We start from the raw sequence: 23,159 nt of genomic DNA, 5'->3' as shown, positions 1-23,159 counted from the left end.
CTCCACCAACACGAAAATCCCTCAAAAAGAAGATGAAAAAACAAAGACTGAAGAGATACGATGGAAAATTTGACGAATCAGATTTGAGAAAAGCTCAATGCGCTCTTGAAATCCAACGACTGCAGAAAAAGCTAATGAAATACACATAAAGCCATTATCATAAAAATAAAATTGTATTGATCAAACATTTTTTTCTTCAGTTTTCGTCGCTTTCGGAATTTTTTCTAGAGGAAGCTCCCGATGAGTTCGAGGAAGATGATGCAGAAGAGGAGATTGAGTTGTTCACTTCAGTAGGGGCGACTTCTTTCTTTGTGCTAGAAAAGATGATAATGAGAATCGAAAAAAAGAAGGTTTCACAAACCTAAAGCAGCTGCAAAGAGCCAAGATAATAAGCAATGCACCGAATACACCTCCAACAACAGCTCCAATGATGCATCCAGTGGAGCATCCTCCAGATCCTGAAAACAAATAAAAAAACGTTCATTTATCCTTCTTTACCGCTTTCATCATCTAAATCTGTTGTGTTCACAGAAATGAAAATTTCTGTTGTGGATTCTTCTACGATTTCTTCTGGCGGCGTGGTTGTTTCTGTTGTCGTTGTAGTAGTTGTTGTTGTCGTTGTTGATGTTGTTGTTGATGATGATGTTGATGATTCAACGGGCTCCTCTGTTGCAACTGACTCCAAAGGTATATCTGTTGCTGCAGCTGTTGTCAAAATGTCAATAGCTTCCGTCGTCGAATTATCTTCGCGCTCTTCACGAAAAAAACGTCCTTGAACAAGCACTAAAAACAATCAATCTTTTATCAAATAAGAGAATGAAAAAAACCTATCGCTAGAAAAAATCTTTGAAAATTCATCTCTCAGGAAGTTCAAAAACTGAGTAGTAATTTCTCAACTAAGCATGAGCAGCCGACAGATATGATATTTGCCAATCATAATCTTAATTTCAATAATGTTCTGTTTCCAGGGCGCAGTAAAAATTTTAGCGCCAGTCGTTTTGTCAATTTCATGATCCAAGCGATTCGGAAAAACAGCAGGATAGTAGCTTGGTTACTGTAAATAACGAAGGAGATAGAATTTATTGATAATGAATTATTTTGGAGTCAAAGAGGAAACCAAAGAAAATCGTGGAGCTTTTCTTTCATTCCTTCTTCGTCAGCGATAATGCTCATTTTTCGATGCCTAAAACAATTCATTCAGAGCTTCTTTCTTTTTCTTTACCTCTTAGACTGTTTAGCCGTATCTCCGCCATCTTCTTGCCGGTTTTCTCTGGTCGAAACATAGTCCGAATCATCGTCCTCGTCTTCGGAAGAATTCGAGTCGTCGAAAGAAACGCTGATCGAGGTTTCTCCGCCTGATATTTTCGGCGAGGTGAAAACTGACAAAATTATAAAGAAGGAAGATAATTTTGCCCACCCGGGATATTTAAAATCTCGTTGTTGAATCTTGAAATTCCGTTGTAAATTGACATTTCAAGGCCGCGATTGCCCCTTTTCGCTCGAGTGCTAAATTGAAATCAAGGAAGAAAATTTTCAAGTAGAAAAAATTAATATTCTTCTTTTCTTTTAGAAATCAAGGCCAAAAGCGATGATTGAGCTTTTCATCCTCTTACATATCCTTTTTCGACACCGGCCTCCTCGTCTTGGCAAAAATTCGTAACCCAATCTTCAAGTCTCTTATCTCCCTCCGAAAAGCCTTCAGCATTTCGAATTTTTCAAAAAGTGAGTTTAAGAGAGTCATCTTTTTTCATATCAATCTTACTGTCTGAGGATAATCTGATGATCGGGGATCTCGAGACGCGCAAGCTAGCTTCATTCATTTTCATAAAAGCTTCTTTACTGTCGTTTTTAAGGAGCTCGTAAGATCAAAATTGACGTGCATCTTAGATGAGTATTTTTTCAGAAAGAATCGATTTCAAAGAGACAAGATTTTTTTTTCAAGATTTATTAAAGAAAGATTTGTTATTTCAAGCACAATTTGGGTTAGGGTTAGGGTTTTAATTTTGCATCATCATCATGAGCCCTCCAAAGATCAAAGTCTGCAGAGCGGCAATTCCTTCACCAGCAGCGGCACTAGAAGCAGCGAGAACCTCCATCAGTCGAGATTGGACAGCGTCAAGACCGCCGCGATATTCGACTTCTCTTTGAAGCTCACCGGCAATTGTCTCATTCAACAGCCGGATAAAATTGTCAGCTCCTCCGACGACGTCAACAGCTTGCTTGAGCGAGGGTTTTGAATAAACAATTTCGAGCTTTGGAAAATTTCTCTGTGACCCTTTCCTGAGCAGTATCTGAAATCGCTTCTTCTTCCATCACCATGTATAGAATTGTCATCAATACAGAAGTATCTACTCCCGATTCTAGTTTGCTGCGCTGAGCCAAGAGCAAAAATTGTTAAAAACTTGAAAATCTTCATCTTTTATATTGTTTTCTCTTACAGTGGGTTGCGCAGGTAGTTGACCCTTTGCGATTGCCGCTTTGGTTGCCCCTTAGCCCGCGCTTTTTCTATTGTTTCTTTCTAGACTTGCTCAAAGTACGAAAATATCATTGCTTTTACATAGTTATAAGTTCGCATTTTTCATGAATTTTTAAAAATTTCATAAAAACTTTCTAAATTTAAAATTCAGAGAGCAAGGGAGGGTTTGGAAACTATCCTGTCAAGAAAAACATCTTCGAAAAATATTCGTTTAGCAAATCTGCACGAAGCGTTTTTTGAGTGGGACCACGTCGCTGGGTTGGAAGCGGAATTCAAGAAATTCACTGAGCCTTGTTATTACTTCAGCGCAACGAATTCAAGCATTTTTATCTTTTTGTAATGACCCTCTTTCAAATAACTCGTCTCTGCGCCACTAGCTCTCGTTAGATCTGGATCGCTAAGAGGAGGGATCAAAATTGCTGGATTTATTCACGTAAGACGGTTTATTTTGAAAATTTATCGTGATTGGATTTTTCGGAAAAGCGCCTTCGGATCGTCGTCAAATTGTCTGGAACTTGTCGCTCTTAAATTTGTTAAATAGCTTTCGGGAAGTTATCCAATTAGTGAAAGAACCGATCCAGCTTAGATCAAAACGGAACCACCCACCACGTTTACAATAGGTTCAGATAAGTTTCTTTTAAAAATACAACAGTAGAAATATACCGCAAAAGATAGGTATTCTATTATATCCGCGAATATGATTTTTTTTTTAAAAGAGAATTTCCGAACGGTGAAAATTCAGTGTAAGGGACACACCCTCCCCCCATCAAAATCAATTTTACCATAAAAACTATTACAAAAACATAGTTCAAGGCAATTAAGACAATAAAAACTGAAAACAAAGACCAATATTGCCAAATATTCGAAACCAAAAAAACCTGCATCTAGCAACCTTACCTTTAAGGAGCTGTATATCCTTAAGTTGTCGATCGAGAAAACATGATAACTTTTCATTGATAAGGGAGTCGGTAGAATAGTTGTTAAGAAAAACTTTCACTTTAAAGCCCCGGCTATATATTATATATAATATATTATATATAACACCCCCCCCCCCATCATGAATCTTGGAGCCGTATATAATATATAGCCATATATATGATATATAATATATATGTATGCATCATACAGTATGATAGAAATTATAAGCTCATAATCCTTTAGCTAATTGCAGGGAAAAAGAACGAGAAAATCATAGCTGGTAGACTTCTTTCATATAATATAAATCAAAATTACCTATTGTCGGGATCGTAGGGATTTTTATGGTGCCTTCAAATTTTCCACTGAAACCTCGTCGTCTTAAGATAGTGACCCTCAAACTCGATAAGGCGGGTCAAGCCTTTGCCTGCCACCCTCTAACGTGATTTCATTTCGCTTCTGTCCACGTTTTTCGCTGTTTTATAATCATACGCCCTGTTTTCATACCAACCAGCATCCATAACTTCTTTCTTCGTCTTGATCAAATTATTATTACCAATTTTCTTGTTTTGGCAAGTTCAACACTTGGGCTTCCGGAAGAAGGAAAAAACGAAGCTCAAAAAAGTTGTTTTAAATTAAATTATTGAAAATTGAATTCAAAGAGATAAAAAATTAATGAATCATTTTTCGGACTTCAGTTTTTTGACAGTTGTTTTCTGGCAAATTTTGATGGCTGGAATAATATTTGACTTTATAAGCCAAATGCACTGTGACATAAGTTTATAAGCAAAGGATTCCCTTGATTTCTCCGTAGCTGGCAGATCTGTTTATTTCAATTTTCAAATATTTTACAACTCATGTCCGGTGAGTTCAACCAGAACCATCTCTTACCTCTTTACCTTTGCTTTCAAAGATGATACAGTAGAAAAGGGACTTTTTAATGAAATTGAGTTTGATACTATTTTGAGCCTTTTTTCATTAGTATTGACGCGCTTTTTTAAGGTTTTGGAGGTTTTCTAGCCCATTAGAGCCTAACACCATACCTTTTTGTCATCAGCAGGAAATTCAAAGAACTTTGACCCTTTTTGTTTTCGAAAATTCCACTTCCAGTCCGATTCTAGAGCCGGAAGTTGACGAAATTTAGGAGTAAGGGTTAAGTGTGACCTATCAAATTGATGCTCAGAAGATTTCCTATATTAAAAAAAAAGAATCGATTCATCCATTCGAAAAGCCTTACTTAGCATCTGGTGACAAATGAGTGTTAATTGAGATGACCACGATTGAAGACGCAATTTTTCAGCGAGCCAAAGAATTCAAAATAAATTTATGGTGACGTTTCACTTGGAAATCTGAAGTCTGCATTTGTTTAATATAACATCTATTATTAAGGAACCCCCGTCAACACTTTACGAAAAATCGAAATTCGGAATTTGATAATTTTGACCCCGGAAATGGATTCTACGGGTCAAAAACGATTTTCGGGTTCCATTTTTGGAGGTCAATCTCGACTCTATCAGCGCCAAAATTGCATTTGAAAATTGGACTTTTCGCCGAAAATTGACCATTATGACCTAATTTTGCTAAAATTTTAGATTTTTATTAGTTAAAGAGGGCTCCGACCAAGTTTTTTGATGTATTTAACTTCAAGGAAGTCTAAGAAGCTGTTTTAAAATTTTCGATTTTTCGAGGAAAATTGTTGACGGGGGGTCGAAAAAAAACAAAATTTTATCGATTCGGTGCCATTTCTGCTTTTCGAAATCTTCATCAGTCTGTTCGACAAAGCACGTTTGTAACCCATCACTTGCTGATAGTTTCGCTCTCGTGATGTGAACATTCTTTTGAGTGGGAAAAAACTCATATTTGAATGGTATGGTATTTATGTATCTTTCTTCTTTTCTCGCCGGGGAGACTTCAAAGGAAAATGCTCAACCGTTTACCAAGTGGTTCAAAAGAAAGAAGGCTAAGTGTTATTTCAGTTGAACCAGCGGCGAAAAAAACAGTTTCAGATTTTGTCCGACTCTAAGTCACGCATGCCTTACATGATTAGCATGAGCCTCCGTAATCCACTTTCGCACGGGGTGCTCTAGAAAACCTCCTCCGGCGATTTTTTTTTTCGCGCCGAGATTAAATGTTCTTTTGACGGTCGTTTTCAATGATTTTTTCGTTTATTCGATTTTATATTTCGAGAAAAGCAGGAAAAAGACTTGATTCAAGGCAGCTCAAAAGTCCAATGAAACATCTTGTTTTCCATGTTGACAGATTCATCATTTGAAATCGGAGGAACTTTTTGGATAAAATTTTTAATATCAAAAGAAAATGAAAATTTTATCCTTACCGTAGAGGATATCTTGTCCATTGATCATTCCCGGCTGATCAGAGTTGCAAATTTGGCTTTATTTTCGCTGAGCTGAGCTGAGCTGAGCTGCGTGAGAAATTCTCTGAGCTGAGCTGAGCTGAGCTGGCCTATTTTCAGAAGTCATTGAGCTGAGCTGAGCTGAGCTGAGCTTGCCTATTTCGGAGCTCACTGAGCTGAGCTGAGCTGAGCTGGCCATTTTCAGAAGTCATTGAGCTGAGCTGAGCTGAGCAGACCTTTTTTTAAGGTAGTTGAGCTGAGCTGAGCTGAGCAGACCCTAATTAGAGCTGAGCTGAGCTAAGTGGGATGATTTGAGCTATTTTTTACTGTTTTTTGGTAGTGAAATTGTGTTAAAATCACTGAGCTGAGCTGAGCTGAGCTGAATGATACTTGTCTGAGCTGAGCTGAGCTGAGCAGAATAGATCATGTTCGAGAATAATTGAGCTGAGCTGAGCTGAGCTGAGTGATTATTGTCTTAGCTGAGCTGAGCTGAGCAGATAAATTCATTTTCGAAAATCAGTGAGCTGAGCTGCGCTGAGCGTCTGCTCAGCTCACTCAGCCAGCTCAGCTCACTCAGCTCAGCAAATTTGCAACTCTGCGGCTGATAAGTTATTGCATTCCGTTCATTCACGTGGGTGTCAAAGTGGTAGTCATTGTCCCAGTGGATCTGGAAAGTGTCAGGAAAAGTTGGATGAGGAACAAATCTCCAAAAATCGCCTTCGCCGAAATCTTTCATGATGAAATTTCCGCCGTTAACTGAGCCCCAGTAATTCAGCCTCCATTGCTGTTTTGTGAGAGCATCTTCGATCCTTCCTCTCTGGATTCCTCCCTCGAGAATTTCCATGTCAACGATTCGAATAGCACTTCCCGACGAGACTCGATCAAGGTGAAGAAGCTTTGTTCCAGAGAATCTGAGTTGGGCAACGCCAGCACCATCGCATCGGGGGTAGAAAATACTATCCCCAGGTGTTGTTGATTTAATTGATTCAGTTGTTGGGCAAATTGGATTTTCACAGCCTTGCCATCCGTTTGGACAATTTTCTCCACAAGGGCAGTCTTCGTTACATCCTCAATATTGATTTTACGAAAATTTCTGCCTCTTGATATCTCTTACTGTCGAACTCGGAGTTGCAGATCGACAAGCAGTATTCTGTCTCGCACAGAAGACGACACGCAGTATAATCGTTATTCCCATGCAGTCTTTTTGCAGCTCTTCATCACTAGAATTTTCAATAGATTTTTAACCTTACGCCGCCAAACTCGAATTTCACCCCCCGCCGCCAAATGTGCCATATATGGCACATTGCAGTGTATTCGATGTGCCAAATATGGCACAACTCTTAAAAAGTCGGCTTGAGATGTTGAAAATAGGAAATTTTTTGTCATGCTTCCAAATGTTAGACATTTGACATTATAGGACATCAGATGACACCAAATGACATCAGATTGATGTCGGAAATGTTTATCTTCCTCTTATAAGGGAAAATTCCTTACAATGCATTTTAGGCGGAAAAAGTCCCACCGCCGCCAAATGTGCCAAATATGGCACATCACAAAACATTCTTGTGCCATATATGGCACACGAGTAGCGAAGCTAAATTCGCTATTTTGACGCATTTGTAGCGAAGCTAAGCCAACCAAAGGCCTACCACGTGAAAGTTTAGCTAAAAGTAGGGGTATAAAGGGGGGTCGGCGAGACTCTAACTCCAAGTAAAAAATAAGTTACAGGCGTTTTAAAGTCTTGGTGCCATATATGGCACACTTGGCGGCGTAAGGTTAATAAAGAAAAGGGGCCTTACATGCATGTTTCCTCGAATAAAGCTCTTCTTGCTGCTACGGCAGAGAAAAATAGATAAAATTTCTTCATCTCTCTGATGCAGAGAATTTCTTCGAGTCAAAATAAAATCTTCCGCGTAGGAAAATTCTTGATATTTGCGTATGCGAAATTTGACATTTTAATAACTGGGTCATTCATACACCCATTTGTTACATAAAAATTCATAAAATACTCGATAATTATTTTTTCTAAAAAAACTTTCTAACTTTTTCACTAAACAGAATTTCCCGTTGCTTATCTAAAAGCAGCCGCGTTCTTATCATCTTCCGTATTTGCAGTGCGAAAGTACAGCAGATGAGCCCGGAGCGCTCTTATCTATTTTTTTCGCTTCGAAAAACGTATTTTTTGGATTTTGGCTCTCGAGCGCCCCGCCATGAGCGTTCGCGATTTTACTACAACTCTGGCGCTTTGACGTTCGGCGCGCTGATTGGCCGGGGCGCGAGAAGAGGATGGAAGGGACCCTGGTACATGTAACAGATCAGACGAGAATTTTTGCTCACGGGTTAATCCGCTTGTAAAAGACGCTTTTTGGAAAAGTAGAAATAAAGATAAAAATAAGAGATCGCCGAAGAAAGGAAGAGATTTTAGAAAAATTGGAGAAGTTCGCTTCGAAAATTATTAGTTTTTAAGGTATTTATTCATTTTTTTAATAATTTATTAAATTATTCAAAAATTTTATTTTTTATTTTTTAAAAATTGTTCTTTTCAAAAAAAATGTTGTGTTCTGTTGTATTCGAGTTGCGTCAAAATTTGAATATTTAAATTTAATTATTCCGCATAATTTATGTTTTACAATATTTTACAAGTAAACATTCTTCCCCTGAAAAATACGTTAGTTGCGTGTTTCTTCGAGTGCTTGTACCAAGAAGCTATTATCGTTCGACAAATTGATCAATCCACATTTCTGGCAATTTACGTTTTTCGCCCAAAAGAAGCCCTTATTTCGCAGTCTTTTTCGTCCGTTTTTTTCGGATTTTCCAGTTCAAAGTCGGCTTAAACGTTTACTGTTCTAAAGAAATAAGCTCTCCACGTAGAAGATATGAACTTACGTCGCCGGAATGCGCGTTGTTTAAATTTTTCCTCGGAAGGTGGCGAAAGGAGGATTCTAGCGTCAAAAATCGCGCAGAATTTACATCAGCTATTTCGGCGAAATGTGGTTTTTGAACCGAGAAGCAAGGAAAAAATATGCACGAGTTTGATCATAGAAATGCGTTACATCATCACTGCGTTTTCTCATGAGTTTTCACGATTATTAAAATTTGCTGTTTTGCACATTTTAGATGCGATTTTGTAAATTTTGAAAAAAAAATTCTTTCGGCATAAATTTCATCTGAAATCTGATTGGCCTTCAAGCCGAAAGCAGAAATCTGATTGGTTTAAAATTTGACTCAAATTTTAATCATTTTTGTCGTTTTTTTGGCGATTTGTCTTTCCTCTCCGACAAAAGTGAATTTTTTTCAGAAATCAAAATTAATGAGAAAAACCCGATTAAGAAGTCAATTAAATAAATCAAGGAGAGCCTTAAGAGCAGCCAGAATTAAGCCGAAATCAAAAGCAGATCAGTTTTGCTAAAATAACAGTCTTTATTGAACAGTGTCAGTAAGACTGCCTTTTTTTTTACAGTAGTTGTTCGATTCTGAGAATTCATGAAAAGCGTTTCGAATTTCTGTGAAATGAGAATCACTCATCCGCCGAGCGGGGCAATTGACGCGGCTTAGACAGTTGCTTTGAATAATTTCGATTAAAAATGTCGGACTTTTCGTTTCCCGAGCGGTTCAGTTTTTGCGGTCAATTTTGGGGACCGCTCAAACTAAAAAAAAAAGATCGAGAAAATCTCTGTCTAGGTTTCTTCTGTAATACTGTAGTGTGTCCGTGTTGTTACTCGTGCTTTTGATGCTGATAAGAGCTCTTATCAGTAGCGAAAACCCGCTTTTTATGTCATCTTATCAATTTTTTATGCATAATGCAAAATGATTTCAACCCTAATTAACGCGACATCTACAGTGGTCATTACAGTGGCCCTCTAAAAAGAGACATTTGAAATTATAATGAACCCGTTTCTTTTTGGTAAAAAAAAATTATCATTCTTCTTCTTTTTTGAAGAAATCAGCATTTTTGAGCAGTTAGGTCAGCAACAAAGCGAGTTAGATTTTAGCAAAAAAGATAAGACGCAAGAAAGAAAGCTTCTAATCTGCCCAACCGGCAATGTCAAGCCTATCGGTTTATGAAGTCACGTGGCCGTAGACAGAAAAAAGTGAAGATCGGCGGAAGAAAATTGAGGGGAACGTTGATGGATTAGCTGATAATAAGCGGATGGATCAGTTATTGATGATAATCATAAGAAGAATAGGGAGAAATATGCCTGAAAAACCAGCAAGAAAAGCAGCGTGCGGCTACGAGAAACAAAAATTTAGCCGCTTATTGCGCGGCTTTTTCTTCGCAAGCGGCTTCTTGGTTTAAATTAAGGGTCTCACGTCCTTAACTAAAAATGAGCAAAAAGAGTGAAGCCGCATGTTGCGCGGCTTTTTTTAGAAAAAAAAACTCGAAGCCGCAAGCGGCTTCTCGAATCGGGTTTCAGTTAACCCGTTAACTAGGCACTGAATATTAGGGGTTAACGGGCGCGAGGCCGTGAGAAGGCCTCGCACATTTTGGCTTTTTCTGAGTAAATTGGTTTAAGAAATTCATTTCTAAGAGGACCAGATGATTCACAAGGGTCTAATCTTTCCTCTAGATGTTGTTTTAGTCATTTTCACGCTCGTTTAGTGGGTTAAAATTGAGGTCAAAGTTACGTCATTTTCGGCGCTGAGATTCAAAGAAAGGGAAAGCGCGAGCGCATTGTATTACGCTTTCCCTTTTTCCCGCCGATCGAAATTTTTCTTTCGCCTCTCATTTTTTTAATTTCAGGCCAATTCTTTCCCGAATCAAATACATGGATAGAGAATCGATTGAATATCTCAGAAATAAAAATTTTTTTCGTAAAAAAAAGAGCCTAGACCATTTTATCGCGCTCCAAAGGCCAAAAGGCCCTCAGAGGGCCTCGCGCCTGTTAACGGGTTAAGGGTGTCAAGTCGTTGAAAAAGCCACCACTCTGTGCCGTGAACTCTGTCAAAAAGTGCACACTTTGCGGTCATTCTATTTATTAATAGATTGAGGGTAAGATCGAGGAGATTCCTGGACCAAGTAGTGAGGAGCGATTGAAAAACTTGTTTAGCTTTTGCTCCGGCTCATGGTTCAACTTGGGGCTTTTAGGGCGACTCTGGGACTAAACACCGCGGTCGCAACCGGAACGGACCCGGGGCCGCTTTTCTAATTGCAACGCGAGGAGTTTCAAAGGAGCTGACGCAAGAAAGGAAGAATGATTGATCTTTTCTTGGACGGCTCTTGGAAGCTGCATTTGAGTAAAAACAGAATGAACACGTTTTTGAACGGGGTTTTTGCCGAAAAGTTGTCGAAAATACAAGAGCACGAATGATTTCGCCGCGTGTTATCAAAACAGTATTCTCGCCTAGTAATACTAATTGGAGGTCTACAGTTTTAACAATTTTAACAACTCAATTTTAGTAACAATTTTCATTTGATTATTTAACAATTATCGTGTTAAACAATGTTTTATCATTTAAAAAAATTGTGCGAATTTGATTGGTTGAAATTTTTTTTGATAAAAAAAATTCTTTCAGGAAGCCAAAAATGCTGAAAATGGTCGACTAAAAAGAAATCATCTAAAAATGGGATTTTCAAAAGCGCTGCGCAAAGTTTTCCGATCCAAGAAGAAAAAAGACCTCGAATCTCAAGACGACGCGTACCAAACCAATCAAGGGGGAAGATTTCCAGCCTCGCAAAATGGCGGTTTTGACCAAATTTGGTCCTTTGGCCAAAATGGTTTCGGAGAAAATGCCGGATTTGAGCGAGGGAAGAGTGTAAGACGGGGAATTTACGAGCCATACAGGCAACACTTTCCGGTGAAATCGTCGCAGTATGATAGTATACAGCCCTACGAGCCCGCGCAACCAAATCAAAAGGAAAGGGATTAGAGAGGATTATTTTTCCCGTCAAAATATGACGCTATTAATTGAGCGCTTTTTTGGGCAGCTTATCTTTTTTGGAACAAAAAATTCTCTAACCCAAAACCAGCAAAATGGCCAATACGGCCCAAAACTCGTGACTGCCGATGGAACCTACAACCAAAACGGGGATTTCACCCCTTCCGCGAACTACTCAGAGCACCGCGTGCCGAATCTCACGAGATCAGGCAGCAACGCCTCACTCTGCCACTTCCAAAATCAACACTCTCAAAATCATCAAAATCAAGCGCCAGCCAATTATCAAATGTTCCAGCCCAGATCGGTTCACGGCCAATTTGGCGGCTCTCAGGTAAAAATCATGTTTCAAATTCAAAAATTAATTTTTCCTTTTTAGATGAACTTGTCTTCTACCCCGGCGGTGCCGAACTTTAGGCGCCCAGTACGTAGCAATTCAACGCTGTCGAATTACGAAGTTGCGGCATTCCAAAGTCAGCAGCAGAACCAAGCCACTCGCGGCGCCACGATTCAACGACAAGGATCGCTCAGGAATGGTTAAATTTTCTTTTTATCTTGGAAACCACAGTATTTGAGAAAATTATTGAACCGAGGGCGGATGTTAGTCCGCCACGAGTTAATTCCATCCTTTCTTTTGACAAAGGAAAATATACGTCACTTCAAAGAGACGAATTTTGGGAAAAATAAAATTAACCATTAAAAAGCTCAATTCCAACCTTTACCTCCAATCCTTTCAATCAATTCCAAAAGCAAAATCAACATCGCCCCTCCAGCGTTATTGGAGGGCAATTCTCTCAACAACAACCAATCGCTCAACAACATAGTAATTATGGTAAGTTTTCAAACAAAATCAATGTCTATTGAATCTTATTTTGCTCGCTTTTTTAACCCGTTTTCGCATTTTTGACCAATTTTTTGGTCATTTTTGATTTCCAATCGGTGCTTTTTTCTAATGAAAATATCATATTCAGAAATTTCCGTCAAACCAACTTTTTGGCAAAAATGCGTGAACGGGTTAAAATGAAAAAAATGCTCCTCAATGTTAAATGTTAAATGTGCGGTGTTTTTTCAGACCAAATGAATGTTGCTCGTCCGCAGCGGCCAAGCTCGGCCCAAGGATTCTATTCAAACTATGACATGTCCGTGCATAGTTTCGAATCAGGTAAAAAAACATGGTTGAAATGAACTTGTTCCGGTTAAAATGCGCGAGTGTCGCCATTTTCCTGGATGCATTGATGAATGAAAATATTTATATACGTTCCATATTTAGCTCCGCCCGTGATGTCACCAGTCTCCTCCAATTATCCCTCAACGAGGTCTTCTAGTTTTATAAATAACAGGGTTATGAGCCCTGTTGGATCAGTTGCGACGATGAGCAATGCTGGAGGTAATGTCTTTTTACTTTAAAGACCCCCCCGCTAGCTTTTTCATTCGAAAAATGGAAATTTTCAAAAAACACCAAATTTTTGGTTCTGAACGCGTCCTCAGGTTAAAATTTCTTCAAAAACTTGATGAGAGGAATTTTTGACGAAGAAAAATCAATATTATTGCCAAAATAAGGGCAAATTCGTCAATTTTTGGGGAAAAATTCAATTTTCAAATGGGATTTTTGGGGTGAAGGAGTCGAGATAAACCCCCAAAAATGAAGGGGAGGTGTCTGGAACCGACAAAAAATTTCGACAAATTTTGCGTGGAAATTTTCAACCAATCAGAAGTCTGGATTTGGCAAACCAGCCAATCAGCAGCCGAATAGCCGCCCACGCAAAATTTGTCGAATTTTTTTGTCGGTTCCAGACACCATCCCAAAATGAAGTCTGAGAATAGTTTTTTGACCCGTAAAATCCATTTCCGGGGTCAAAATTTTAAAATTCCGAAATTTGATTTTTCGAAAAGCTGACGGGGGGGGGGGTCCTTAATTTTTCAGCTATAGTCAAAGATAACCATATCCTTAAAGATGCTCCCGCCCAATTTGAACAACAAGTGTTCACTTTGTCTCAGCTGCGAAGCTCTCAGGCCAATCTCCAGCAAGCACTTCGTGCCCAAGAAGACATCTTACGTCAGGTGCGCGCCATTCGACCATCGCCAGAAATAAACAGATCACTCTTTAGAACGGCCCTCAAAACACACCAGAGCTGGACACGACAATGAAGATTATGCAAACTTGTCTCGACATGTTGGACTCGATTTCAGGGTTGGTCGAGAGGTCAACTACTCCAGTTCCGCAGCAGCAGCCTATGACTGTTTTCGAGCCCGAAAAACCCTTCATCAATCATCAGGTAAAACTAGACAATTAAGAAAAATACTCATATTTTTCAGATGAAGCCAAAAAAGTCCGCACTAAAGCAGCGAAAGTCGAATTCTTCGGCCTTCGAAAAAGTGGCTCCGAAAGCAAGCAGGAGCGCCGAAATAGTTTCTGATTCCTCGGATGGGTATTTTGAGGAAAGCTCCTCGCCATCTGCGGAATCGGGGCTAGAAACGCCAGATCTTTCGTGTCAGGAGGGGATCTCGATTATTTTTCCACAGATTTCTCAAATTTTAAGGAAAAAAAATTCGGGAAAGTGTCAAACTGCGATTCTTTGTTCGCGACAAATTTTTCCCGTAAACGATACTGGCCACTGATTGGCCGGTAGGCCGAAAACAGGCCTCTGATTGGCTTATTTTTCTCATGGATTTTCCATGAAAGTTTGTCGCGAACGAAGAATCGCAGTTTGACATTGGCCCAAAATTTCGACCAATCAGAGGGCTGAAATCATGATGAAAACTTTTGTTGTCCAGAATGCCCTCTGTAGATATTTCTATAACCGAAACTTACCGTTAAAATATTGATCCTCTAAAAAGACCAGCCCTGGACCTTCAGAGCTGTCTGAAGACTCAGGATTCGAGCGAGCCGCCTCGGCCTCCCCAGCAAAAAAGCTCGACGAATTTAAGCCAATGCTGAGCTCTCTTTCTCAGCTCAAAATCTCTCAAATGTAAAAAACGACAACAAGAGACTTAGATCATTTTTTAAAACATTTTTTTCACCAAGGACTCTTTCGTAAGTATTTTTACTTGTAAAAGAAAGAAGCGAATACAACTGTATAATGAAGAATTAAACCTGGCTCGAAAATAACAACGACTAACAGAAGAAAAAATGAAAATCTCGTTTGAATCTTTCCACTGTAAATAAATCTTTATTTATCTTTTACTTCTCTAGACTTTTTTCAAAGACAGGAGTTTTTGTTATTTTGAAAGTCAAAAATGTTTGAAAATGGAAGAATTTACAAAAAGCCAAGTCAGGAAGAGCTTTTGAGAGCTCATGGGCGGCTGTCAGAGTTTGTTAACGGGACGATTACTGTTATTCCTGCTGATAAAGAAGAGATTGATTCATCAAAGGTAAAAATAGCTTTGTGGAGAAATAACCATAAATGAGAAATGAAATTGTTCAATTGGATTTTTCTGTTCATCTTCCGATCGGATTAAAAGATAAAAGGACAAGATCATTTTTTGTGTATTCCCTTGAGATTTTCTAGCTAGAATTCTTACTCGACTGGACAACACCAACGATTCTCCTGGTTACCTTCATCATCACTCTTTTTCTCACAATTCGGGGTCGGTACTACATCATTCGCCACAAAACCGCTCCGAATATCAAGCCCTACCATACCGTCTACATAATCAAGTTCTTCCCAAAAGTCGAGAAGATGACCATTTTTGATCGATTGATCAAAATATTCAAGAATAAACAACCCTTCGCTGTCGAGTTTGCGATGGAAGGAGTTTATCTTAAGGCAGAAAAGATCAAGTTCGAAGCGAAAGAAGGAGAGCCTTATGAAATCGGTAAATAGAACCTTTTCCTTCCCTTTTTCATGAATTCCTAGTTTTGGATAAGAGCCTCCGACGAGTGAAAAAGATCTGGATCACGGGGTTCAACGGCACGATCGTTCTTGAGACGAAAATCTCCAAAGTACTCCTTGTCTACCCAAAAACAACGGACGAATATTACCAGCGCTATAAAGACCCCTTCGCGAAAATGCCCTACATGAAAGCGCTCCGTTTCTTCATGTCCTTCATCAAAAAAATCGAATAAAATTGGAATTGATTTTGAGTTTTTGAACTTTTATTGTTGATTGAGAGGTTGTTAGCGAAGAGTGGTTGTGTTGAAGGAAGAGTTCGGGATGAGGTAGTTTGCTGGGCTGCCAGAGCGGATTGTTGTTGGGGGTCCCTGGAAGCCCTTTTCGACTGTGAGGATAAGAGTTCTGTTCTGATCATTCGCGACGCGCTAGAATTTTTACCCGCTTGGGAAGGGCATAATTATAGATTCAAACCTGCTTGACTTGGTTGAGCGGCTTGTTAGTGCAGTCCAATTCGTCCACTTGCAAAATAATGTCGTAAACTTCCAAATATCTGCCAGCAATTGAGTCTTCCTTGATTTCAAAAATTATCTTTCCCAAAAAGGAAGAAACAAACCTTGATAGCATCGATAAAAATACGATTGCCAAGACTGAAGCCAAATCCTTGCCCCGGATTTCTCGTCAATTCCAGGTTAACCGGCGCTAATTCGTTTTGTCGATCGATTGTTAGGACCAAGCGCGAGGACTTTTTTATGGTTAGGGAAACGAAACATTGGTTTTTATAGGTTTCCGAGGAACCAGGACCTTGGAAATTTCATTGACTGCCCATCGTTCGGACATGTTGACTGTTGAGTGGCCGTTTAGTTGAACGATTATGTCGTCATTCTGAAGAAAAATTTAAGTTATTATTTGATCGATTTTTTTTTAAATTTTCCCGGAGAAAACAAGATTAATCTCAAATTTTATTTAAAATTCTGCTCAAAAGGCCAAAGACAAATAAAAATGGGGCAGGCTCAATTTGATTTAAAAATTATGATTCTTTTAACTCATTTGTTTACTCACCTTGACATAGTTTTGCGCCGCGAGTCCGTTTGGTAGGGTATCTCTTACGCACAAAACGCTCGCTAAATTCATTCCGAAAGGTTCTCCTACATTTCTCGAGATCTTCAAACTTGTGATTTCTGGCTCTAGAACTCTGACACTCGGATCTTCGAGCTTTTTCTGTCGCTGTTTTTCCTCGAAAATGAAGTCATTTATTCGTCTTTTTAGGGCTCAAAAAGGCTCGATATCATTTCGGAAAGAAGAATGATTTGAACCCTTATTCTGAAAAGCTCTTCGTCGAGCATAATTATCGGGCTTCTCTGCTCTGAAGAAGAGACGCGTGATTTCGACGCTTTTGTCGAGAATTATGAGAGATGAGCCAGATCAGCTCGTAAAACTTCGCGGAAGAGCTCCTTTGTTTCGGTTCATTTCATCACCAGCAAATGGTATGTGTATTATTCAAATAATTTTGAAGGCGAAATATTATTGTCAGTATTTTTATTTCCTTTTCTTTCAATTTAATTCAGTAGAAAAGAATGGCGAAGATCAAATGCGAAAATTAGCCAAAAGTGGTTTTGTTTCCATGGATTCCGGCTTTTTGGCTTTTCTTCTGAAACCAATTAGGGCGTCATAACTTCCTAGTAGCATTCTTCGTTGTTCCTACCCTAGCCGAACGAGTCTAACTTCAAGCTTCTTTACAAAAAAAAGCTGCGTTCTGGAGCGCTTGGAAGTGAGGGCGATCTTGGTCAGAGTCAGAAAGAATCTAGCCTGGCGCGTTGTCAACAAGCGCAAACAAGAAAATTCAAAAAAGAACACTTGGCTGCCGTACTTATGCCACAATTGCCACAACCGCAAACACAAGTTTTCTCACTTTCAAGAAACATTTGATTTTTTCGTGTCAGATAGAGCAAGAGAGAGAATCAGAAAGAAATCAATAAAGAAAGTCAGCGTTTTCTTCCTAAATGAGAATGCTGGACAAACCAATTTTTGAAGGATCAAGAGGGGATTTGATTGAATTAAGGTAAATATAGAGGGATGCGTTGATTATACAATTACGCGAATTGGTATTTATAAATTTTCAATGTTATTTTATCAAGAAATTGTATGCCCGATGGTTGAAATAGTCTGATTATGGTTTCTCCTCATTATTTCGAGAACTTGATTTACGAAATTCTTTTTGGGAAATTTATTGAGTAGCTTACGATTTGAGATAATCAAAAGATTGAGCTCGGCTTCCTGGTAACGGAAGTGATAAGCTGCATTGATATCAATTTAAAATTTACTTTTCTTACTCACTTTTTCCTCAATCTCAGTAGGCAAAGTTGCTTATTTCAAAATGAAATTTTTCTAGAAAAATTTAAAAACAAGGGATCATAAAATGTTAGTAAATACTTTCGTTGGGGACTTAAAAAAAAACATTCTTGGTTGACAACAGTAACAAAATATGACCAAGGTATAGATGTTTGTACTCATCAGTAACATTTTCTTAGATCTCTTTGCAAGCCACCCGGAATCGTCAACGAGGTCTTGAGGGCCCTCGTGATCTTGTTGGGCTTCAAGCCTACTCCTGATAACATGTAAGTTCTTTCCTCTCCTTCCTGTTTATTCTTCTTTTCCAGATCCCATTTGCTCTCGAATGTCAATGATCTCCAAGCAAAAATGGCGACGTACAATCTCGAAACAGTTCTCCGGCGGACGAGAAAATTGAAAGGTGTCGACATAGATCCGGACAAAGTTTGCAAAGCTTCTAAAGCGGCGAGTTCCGTTGCGAAATGGGTCAAGGACTTGCAGAATTATCAGAAATCGCCGATTGAGAGCTTTGAAAGGTATAAAAAAATCTCCATTTTCGGCCCCAATTTCGTCAATTTGAAGGTCGCGGTCTTGTGTTGATTTCTCCCTCGTCCAGCCAGAAGAAATCGAAGAAGAAAAACGACGCTCAAAAGTTCGAGTTCAGAAAAAGCAGAAAATCACGCGCCCGAGAATTTCAAAAGCAGCTATTCTAGAGCTAAAGAGCTTCAAATGCCCTCCAGATACAGTCCAAAGAATTGCTGGTTAGTTGAATTAGATCGGTCGAAATCATGATAAAACGATAGGGATACCCTTAATCCTTCCAATCGAAATTTTGGTCAACAAATCTGTCTATCTTTTCTCCTTGACTTGACCTGACAAATTGTCAACAAGTTCCAAAGTAGCGTTTTTTTTATCATCTATCTGGCCTGTCCCCCTTAAGGGACCTGGGCGAGCAGCGCGGAGCCAAACTTCACGGGCGCATAGCTTCTCTTAGAAATATGATTTTTTTGGAATTTCTTTTTGCAAATCAAATTTGCGAATCTTCAGCTTTCTCTTCCGATTTTCAGAATTTCTCTATCACTAACGGTTGTTGAGCTAGGGAGAAAAAGAGAAGCGCAACTTCAAAAGGCATCAAGTCCTGCACACTTAATTTTTTCTTGATAAAATTAGAACCATTGAAAAGCCCGTTTAATTCTCAACAAATCTTACTCCATCAGCTGAGCTAAATTCGAACTTGTTGGCGTGTAAGGCCATATAAACGAAGATACTTAGCACGCGCAGCTGGTCGCGGCACGGCTGGACGCTCCGATTTAGCTATTTTGGGCTCCCTGGACATGATTCCCGCTGGGCGGGCGCTAAGTTATCTTGTTTATCTGGCCTCTATCTCCAGCAAGTACAGAGTTAGTTTAGCTGATGGAGTGGGATCTGTTCAGAATTTAACGCGCTTTTCAATGGTGCCAGTTTCATGAAGAAAAAATAAAGTTTGCAAGACTTGATGCCTTTTGAAGTTGGGCTTCTCTTTTTCTCGCTAGCTCATCAACCAAGAACGATAGAGAAAAACTAAGAATGGGAACAGAAAGCTTAAGATTAGAAGATATAATTTACAAAAAAAAATTTCAAAAAATCTTATTTCTAAGAAGAACGGCGAGCGCGTGAAGTTTGGCTCAGCGCTGCTCGCCCAGGTCCCTTAAGCTCCATTATCGACTTCGATAAAAAATTACGGAAGTAACTTCTGAAAGCGTTTTTCAGAAGGCCGCTTTTCTCTTCAAAGAACAAAGGGTGATGGCTAGTATTATTTTCTTAATTCTCAACATTGCGAAAGTGGCTTGAAAATGAGCATTGTTTCAGGTGCCGCTGCTGTTATGATCGACCTGCCCTCAGAGTGGACCCATTGTCGCAAGATGCTGGATATTCCCGATTTGGCGGAGCAATTTGATCATGCTGAGAGGTTTAAATAGACTATTTTTTATAATTTAACTCATATACCGTATAAAGAAACCCTATTGTCAACGTATTATCGTTGCTTCATTAGCTGCGCTTGTACTTAAAAATTGCTCAAATTTGATCAGACATAAAACTCCGTATTTTTTTAATAAAACGTAATCTTATCGTTTCTCTTAAAATCCTCTAGATATCATCGAAAACGACCTATCTGCGCCGGAAAACTGTGGCAACTAAATCGACTGAAAATAACTCATATAAAAATTGACGAAGTTCTCAAAGGTAAATACCTGTATTACCAGCAGGACTCCCTTTTCGCAAATTTCTGACAGTTTGTTTAGTTTCTCAAGGTGCTCGACAAATTTACAACTGGCTTAACTTCATGCTCGATCGACATGTTCGACGCTTTCCTGAAGTTTCTTTTGCAAAATAAAAAATATTTCAATAAGTCCTTTATTTACTGAAGAGATTCAAGAACTTCAGCAGCGTCCTTATCAGCCTCGTCTTCTTCGCCCCAGGAAACGATCGTTTCGATCATGTTTTCGTAAGGAATATTCGTCATTTTCGACATTTCATATGCTCGGTGGCAGGTCTTGAACAGCTCGTTTTCGGAGAAATTTGACTTGGCAAGGAAAAGAAGAATGTGAATGTCTCGCAGACCGAAGAAATTGGCGGAGTTGTGGATTTCATTTTCGTCGATAATTGGGATCATTTCGAGGAGTTTGAAGGCTCGATGGGCATTGACAGCATCTAACATAAATTCTTATTAAAAAACTCATTTCATTTTTATACCTTTAATCGTGATAAAAAAGATTCCAACAAAGCAAGTTCCAATAATGCACAAATATATTTGCACCAAAAGTCTTCTCGTCGAAACATCTCCAATCGAGCATCTAACATAATCCACCCCATCCCCGACTAAAATCCTCTTTTTTCTACGGCATTCTCCTTTCTCTTACCTGTTCCAAGCGGCTGATACTTCAATTTGCAGTTGAAAAAGTCCTGATTGTCCAAATAATAAATCTCGTACATGAAAATCCCGACGAGGATCAAAAGCACAAGGGTAAAGATCCGTCGCTGAATAAATGCCCTGGCGAGTTTCGTGCTAGAATTTTTCTTCTGCAAATATTTCTTGAAAGCCTTGAATTTGATGTCGATTTCTTCCGAGTAGTTTTTCTCCAACATGGCTAAAATCCGAATTTCAATCAAGGTGAAAATAAACTGACCATTCATTCTGTCTTTGACATTTTCAGTAGTCTTCTCTCTGTTTTTCTCTTGAACCAAATCGCTCATCAAAGAAAGAGTCAAAGCGAGGGCTTCTTCCAAACCACTCATGATATAAGTCGCTTGGCGCTAGAATTCATAATTCAAATTGAAGGAGGGCCGAAGTTAGGGTACCTTGACATTATCACTGTACGCGAGGACCCAATTTATCGCTGGCATACCAAGAATAAAAGCAAAAAGAAAGAAAGCATAAGGAAAAGCTTTATGATGAATCATCCATCTCGGCTCTCCAACTTCAACCGGCCCATCTTCGGTGAAATTCAACTCGTAGTGATTGAAGTTTTCCCAGCAATAATTGTACATCTGCAAAACTCAAAATTTTTCAATCGAAAATTTGCTTACGTAAAATCGATTTTTCATCGGACTTGTTGGTGCGCAGCGAAGACCATTTTCCGTTGCGAGATTTGGAGAAAAGACGAGAGCAAAAGAAATCAGTAAAATTGGCGAGCTGAAAAATAAAAATAATTTTCCACATTTTTCATTTTCTTTTTGACGACTTACCCGACAGCGAGAAGAGTGACAATATTGTCGTTAGGCAAACTTGCTTTTGAGACTTTCGTGTCGCCAGTATTCGTCTTCGCATTTGCAAAGATCGCATCCGCTGCTAAAGACAGCATCTTTCTCTTTGAGAAAATCTCTACTCTTGGCCTTTCTTATCATTCTTTTGGCTCGAGACTCTGTAGGAGCTTATCGCCTGCCACAGTTTGCATCTTTTGAGTTTCAAATATTTATGAGATCTGTAACAATTAAAAAATGAATATTTATTGAAATAAAATTGAATTTACAAAAAAAAAGAAGTTTATCAAGAATCAAATATTTTTGTTTTTTTTTTGGTGTTTTTGGAATTCCGCCGACTACTATTCAATCATGGTCTTCTTCGTAGAAAAACCAGTTTATTGAAACTTCCTTCTTTCTTGCTTTTTTGATATTTATCAACTGACCGTCATCGCCGTGGATTGATGGTAAGGAGGCTAAAAATACAAATTTTCGCCAATACAAAAGTTTTCAAATTTGAGGCGGAAAATGAGAAACAAACGATATTATATTGTAAATCTTACAAATTTCGATACAAGTTGCTTGTTTGGTGACTTCTCCGCATTTGTACTCAACAAGTTCGTTTTTCACAGCATCTGTTTTTACCATGTCAAGAAAATCTACCAATCGAACTCGATACAAAAGACGATGTTCTTCCTCTTCTTCCTCCTCTTCGTCAGTTCCGTCAATTACTTCCTTGTCATCAACCTGCTCCAAGTCTGAGTTGTCCGTTGTCTTATCTTCTAGGTCATTTATTTTATTATTTTTTTAATTTCAATTTTCTTCATTACCTTCTATATTAAGGCCTTCGTCTTCCAGATCAATATTTCCCTGGACTTCATCGTCAGAATCGCTCGCTTCTTCCTCAAAATCAGCGTCAGTATCTATAAGATAAAGGTCCCGTTTTTCATAATAATCAAGTTCGTTGAAATCCGAATTTTTGCACCATTCCGTGACATAAAGTTTGTTCTTTTCCAGCTCAACTTCAAACCGTGCTTTTATGAAGCAGAAAATGTTATCACGGAAGTTGTTTTCTTCATCCTCTTCATGAAGAACGCCAAGACAATAAAATTTAGATCGTTCTTCTTGATTCTCTTGAGTTTGAACTTGAAAAAAATCTGGCGATCGCCTCAGATAGTAGACCTGATTGTGCACAACTCCGAAACCAATTGAATCGAAGGTTTGTTCTGATGGAGACTCTTTGAAGTAAAGACAATCTCTCGGCGGTATATAATTCATACAACTTATCATGATATTATGGCCAGGGAAAAGGTATTTGTTTGCTTTCTTATTTTTCCAAGAAATATGAATGAAGTGGTCGGTCCCATCCCGCCTGGTACTTTCTCCCATGAATATTGTTGTCTTACAGCGTTCCACAAGGAGCAGATCATTTTCGTCAATCCAGATCATCCAGAAGTTCGACCAGACCGGAACTTCTGGCAGAGACTGAGACCAAACAAGGTCGTCATTTTCATAAGCTACGAAATTCTTCTCTCTCCCATCTTCATAATACTTCAGTCGTTTTGTTCTTGATAAACGATATTTTTTTTCTTTGGACATTTTTCGAAAAAAAAATCCAAAAATTCAAGAGAAGGAATGATTCTTCTGGAATATTATCTTT

The 23,159-nt window shown here is 38.8% G+C and overlaps 8 protein-coding genes across 8 annotated transcripts; 4 read left to right on the top strand and 4 right to left on the bottom strand.

The window, feature by feature from the left end:
- Nucleotides 1-128: 128 nt before the first annotated feature.
- On the bottom strand, nucleotides 129-859 carry LOC145700696 (uncharacterized). Its single transcript, XM_081778022.1, has 4 exons — nucleotides 828-859; nucleotides 499-783; nucleotides 362-458; nucleotides 129-314 (listed from the first exon to the last, which is right to left on the bottom strand). The coding sequence occupies exons 1-4, from the start codon at nucleotides 856-858 to the stop codon at nucleotides 197-199; spliced, it is 531 nt and encodes a 176-aa protein (XP_081634148.1). The 5' UTR covers nucleotide 859; the 3' UTR covers nucleotides 129-196.
- A 10,778-nt stretch (nucleotides 860-11,637) lies between these two features.
- On the top strand, nucleotides 11,638-12,159 carry LOC145696250 (uncharacterized). Its single transcript, XM_081773251.1, has 2 exons — nucleotides 11,638-11,952; nucleotides 11,998-12,159. Exons 1-2 carry the CDS (start codon nucleotides 11,638-11,640, stop codon nucleotides 12,157-12,159), a joined length of 477 nt encoding a protein of 158 aa, XP_081629377.1.
- Nucleotides 12,160-12,326: 167 nt separating this feature from the next.
- LOC145696249 (uncharacterized) lies at nucleotides 12,327-14,237 on the top strand. The gene is made up of 6 exons (XM_081773250.1): nucleotides 12,327-12,450; nucleotides 12,691-12,780; nucleotides 12,889-13,005; nucleotides 13,573-13,679; nucleotides 13,727-13,894; nucleotides 13,935-14,237. The coding sequence occupies exons 2-6, from the start codon at nucleotides 12,696-12,698 to the stop codon at nucleotides 14,235-14,237; spliced, it is 780 nt and encodes a 259-aa protein (XP_081629376.1). The 5' UTR covers nucleotides 12,327-12,450; nucleotides 12,691-12,695.
- A 618-nt stretch (nucleotides 14,238-14,855) lies between these two features.
- Nucleotides 14,856-15,684, top strand: LOC145696248 (uncharacterized). The gene is made up of 3 exons (XM_081773248.1): nucleotides 14,856-14,990; nucleotides 15,128-15,434; nucleotides 15,476-15,684. Exons 1-3 carry the CDS (start codon nucleotides 14,856-14,858, stop codon nucleotides 15,682-15,684), a joined length of 651 nt encoding a protein of 216 aa, XP_081629374.1.
- Nucleotides 15,685-15,734: 50 nt separating this feature from the next.
- LOC145700697 (uncharacterized) lies at nucleotides 15,735-16,922 on the bottom strand. Its single transcript, XM_081778023.1, has 5 exons — nucleotides 16,511-16,922; nucleotides 16,253-16,333; nucleotides 16,065-16,193; nucleotides 15,923-16,021; nucleotides 15,735-15,876 (listed from the first exon to the last, which is right to left on the bottom strand). Exons 1-5 carry the CDS (start codon nucleotides 16,580-16,582, stop codon nucleotides 15,736-15,738), a joined length of 522 nt encoding a protein of 173 aa, XP_081634149.1. The 5' UTR covers nucleotides 16,583-16,922; the 3' UTR covers nucleotide 15,735.
- A 151-nt stretch (nucleotides 16,923-17,073) lies between these two features.
- On the top strand, nucleotides 17,074-20,166 carry LOC145700691 (uncharacterized). Its single transcript, XM_081778014.1, has 7 exons — nucleotides 17,074-17,510; nucleotides 17,980-18,066; nucleotides 18,109-18,315; nucleotides 18,362-18,540; nucleotides 19,628-19,727; nucleotides 19,911-20,002; nucleotides 20,062-20,166. The coding sequence occupies exons 1-7, from the start codon at nucleotides 17,452-17,454 to the stop codon at nucleotides 20,151-20,153; spliced, it is 816 nt and encodes a 271-aa protein (XP_081634140.1). The 5' UTR covers nucleotides 17,074-17,451; the 3' UTR covers nucleotides 20,154-20,166.
- Nucleotides 20,104-21,633, bottom strand: LOC145700687 (pannexin-2-like). Its single transcript, XM_081778011.1, has 7 exons — nucleotides 21,506-21,633; nucleotides 21,347-21,452; nucleotides 21,119-21,307; nucleotides 20,947-21,073; nucleotides 20,680-20,907; nucleotides 20,513-20,638; nucleotides 20,104-20,470 (listed from the first exon to the last, which is right to left on the bottom strand). The coding sequence occupies exons 1-7, from the start codon at nucleotides 21,619-21,621 to the stop codon at nucleotides 20,178-20,180; spliced, it is 1,185 nt and encodes a 394-aa protein (XP_081634137.1). The 5' UTR covers nucleotides 21,622-21,633; the 3' UTR covers nucleotides 20,104-20,177.
- A 203-nt stretch (nucleotides 21,634-21,836) lies between these two features.
- Nucleotides 21,837-23,113, bottom strand: LOC145700688 (uncharacterized). Its single transcript, XM_081778012.1, has 3 exons — nucleotides 22,330-23,113; nucleotides 22,063-22,281; nucleotides 21,837-21,975 (listed from the first exon to the last, which is right to left on the bottom strand). The coding sequence occupies exons 1-3, from the start codon at nucleotides 23,096-23,098 to the stop codon at nucleotides 21,866-21,868; spliced, it is 1,098 nt and encodes a 365-aa protein (XP_081634138.1). The 5' UTR covers nucleotides 23,099-23,113; the 3' UTR covers nucleotides 21,837-21,865.
- Nucleotides 23,114-23,159: the final 46 nt, after the last annotated feature.

Source organism: Oikopleura dioica, chromosome 2 (genome assembly GCF_907165135.1).
Source record: "Oikopleura dioica chromosome 2, OKI2018_I68_1.0, whole genome shotgun sequence".
Classification (NCBI taxonomy): Eukaryota; Metazoa; Chordata; class Appendicularia; order Copelata; family Oikopleuridae; genus Oikopleura; species Oikopleura dioica.
Note: the sequence above shows the minus strand (reverse complement) of the source record. Positions and strands in the feature narration are given on the sequence as shown.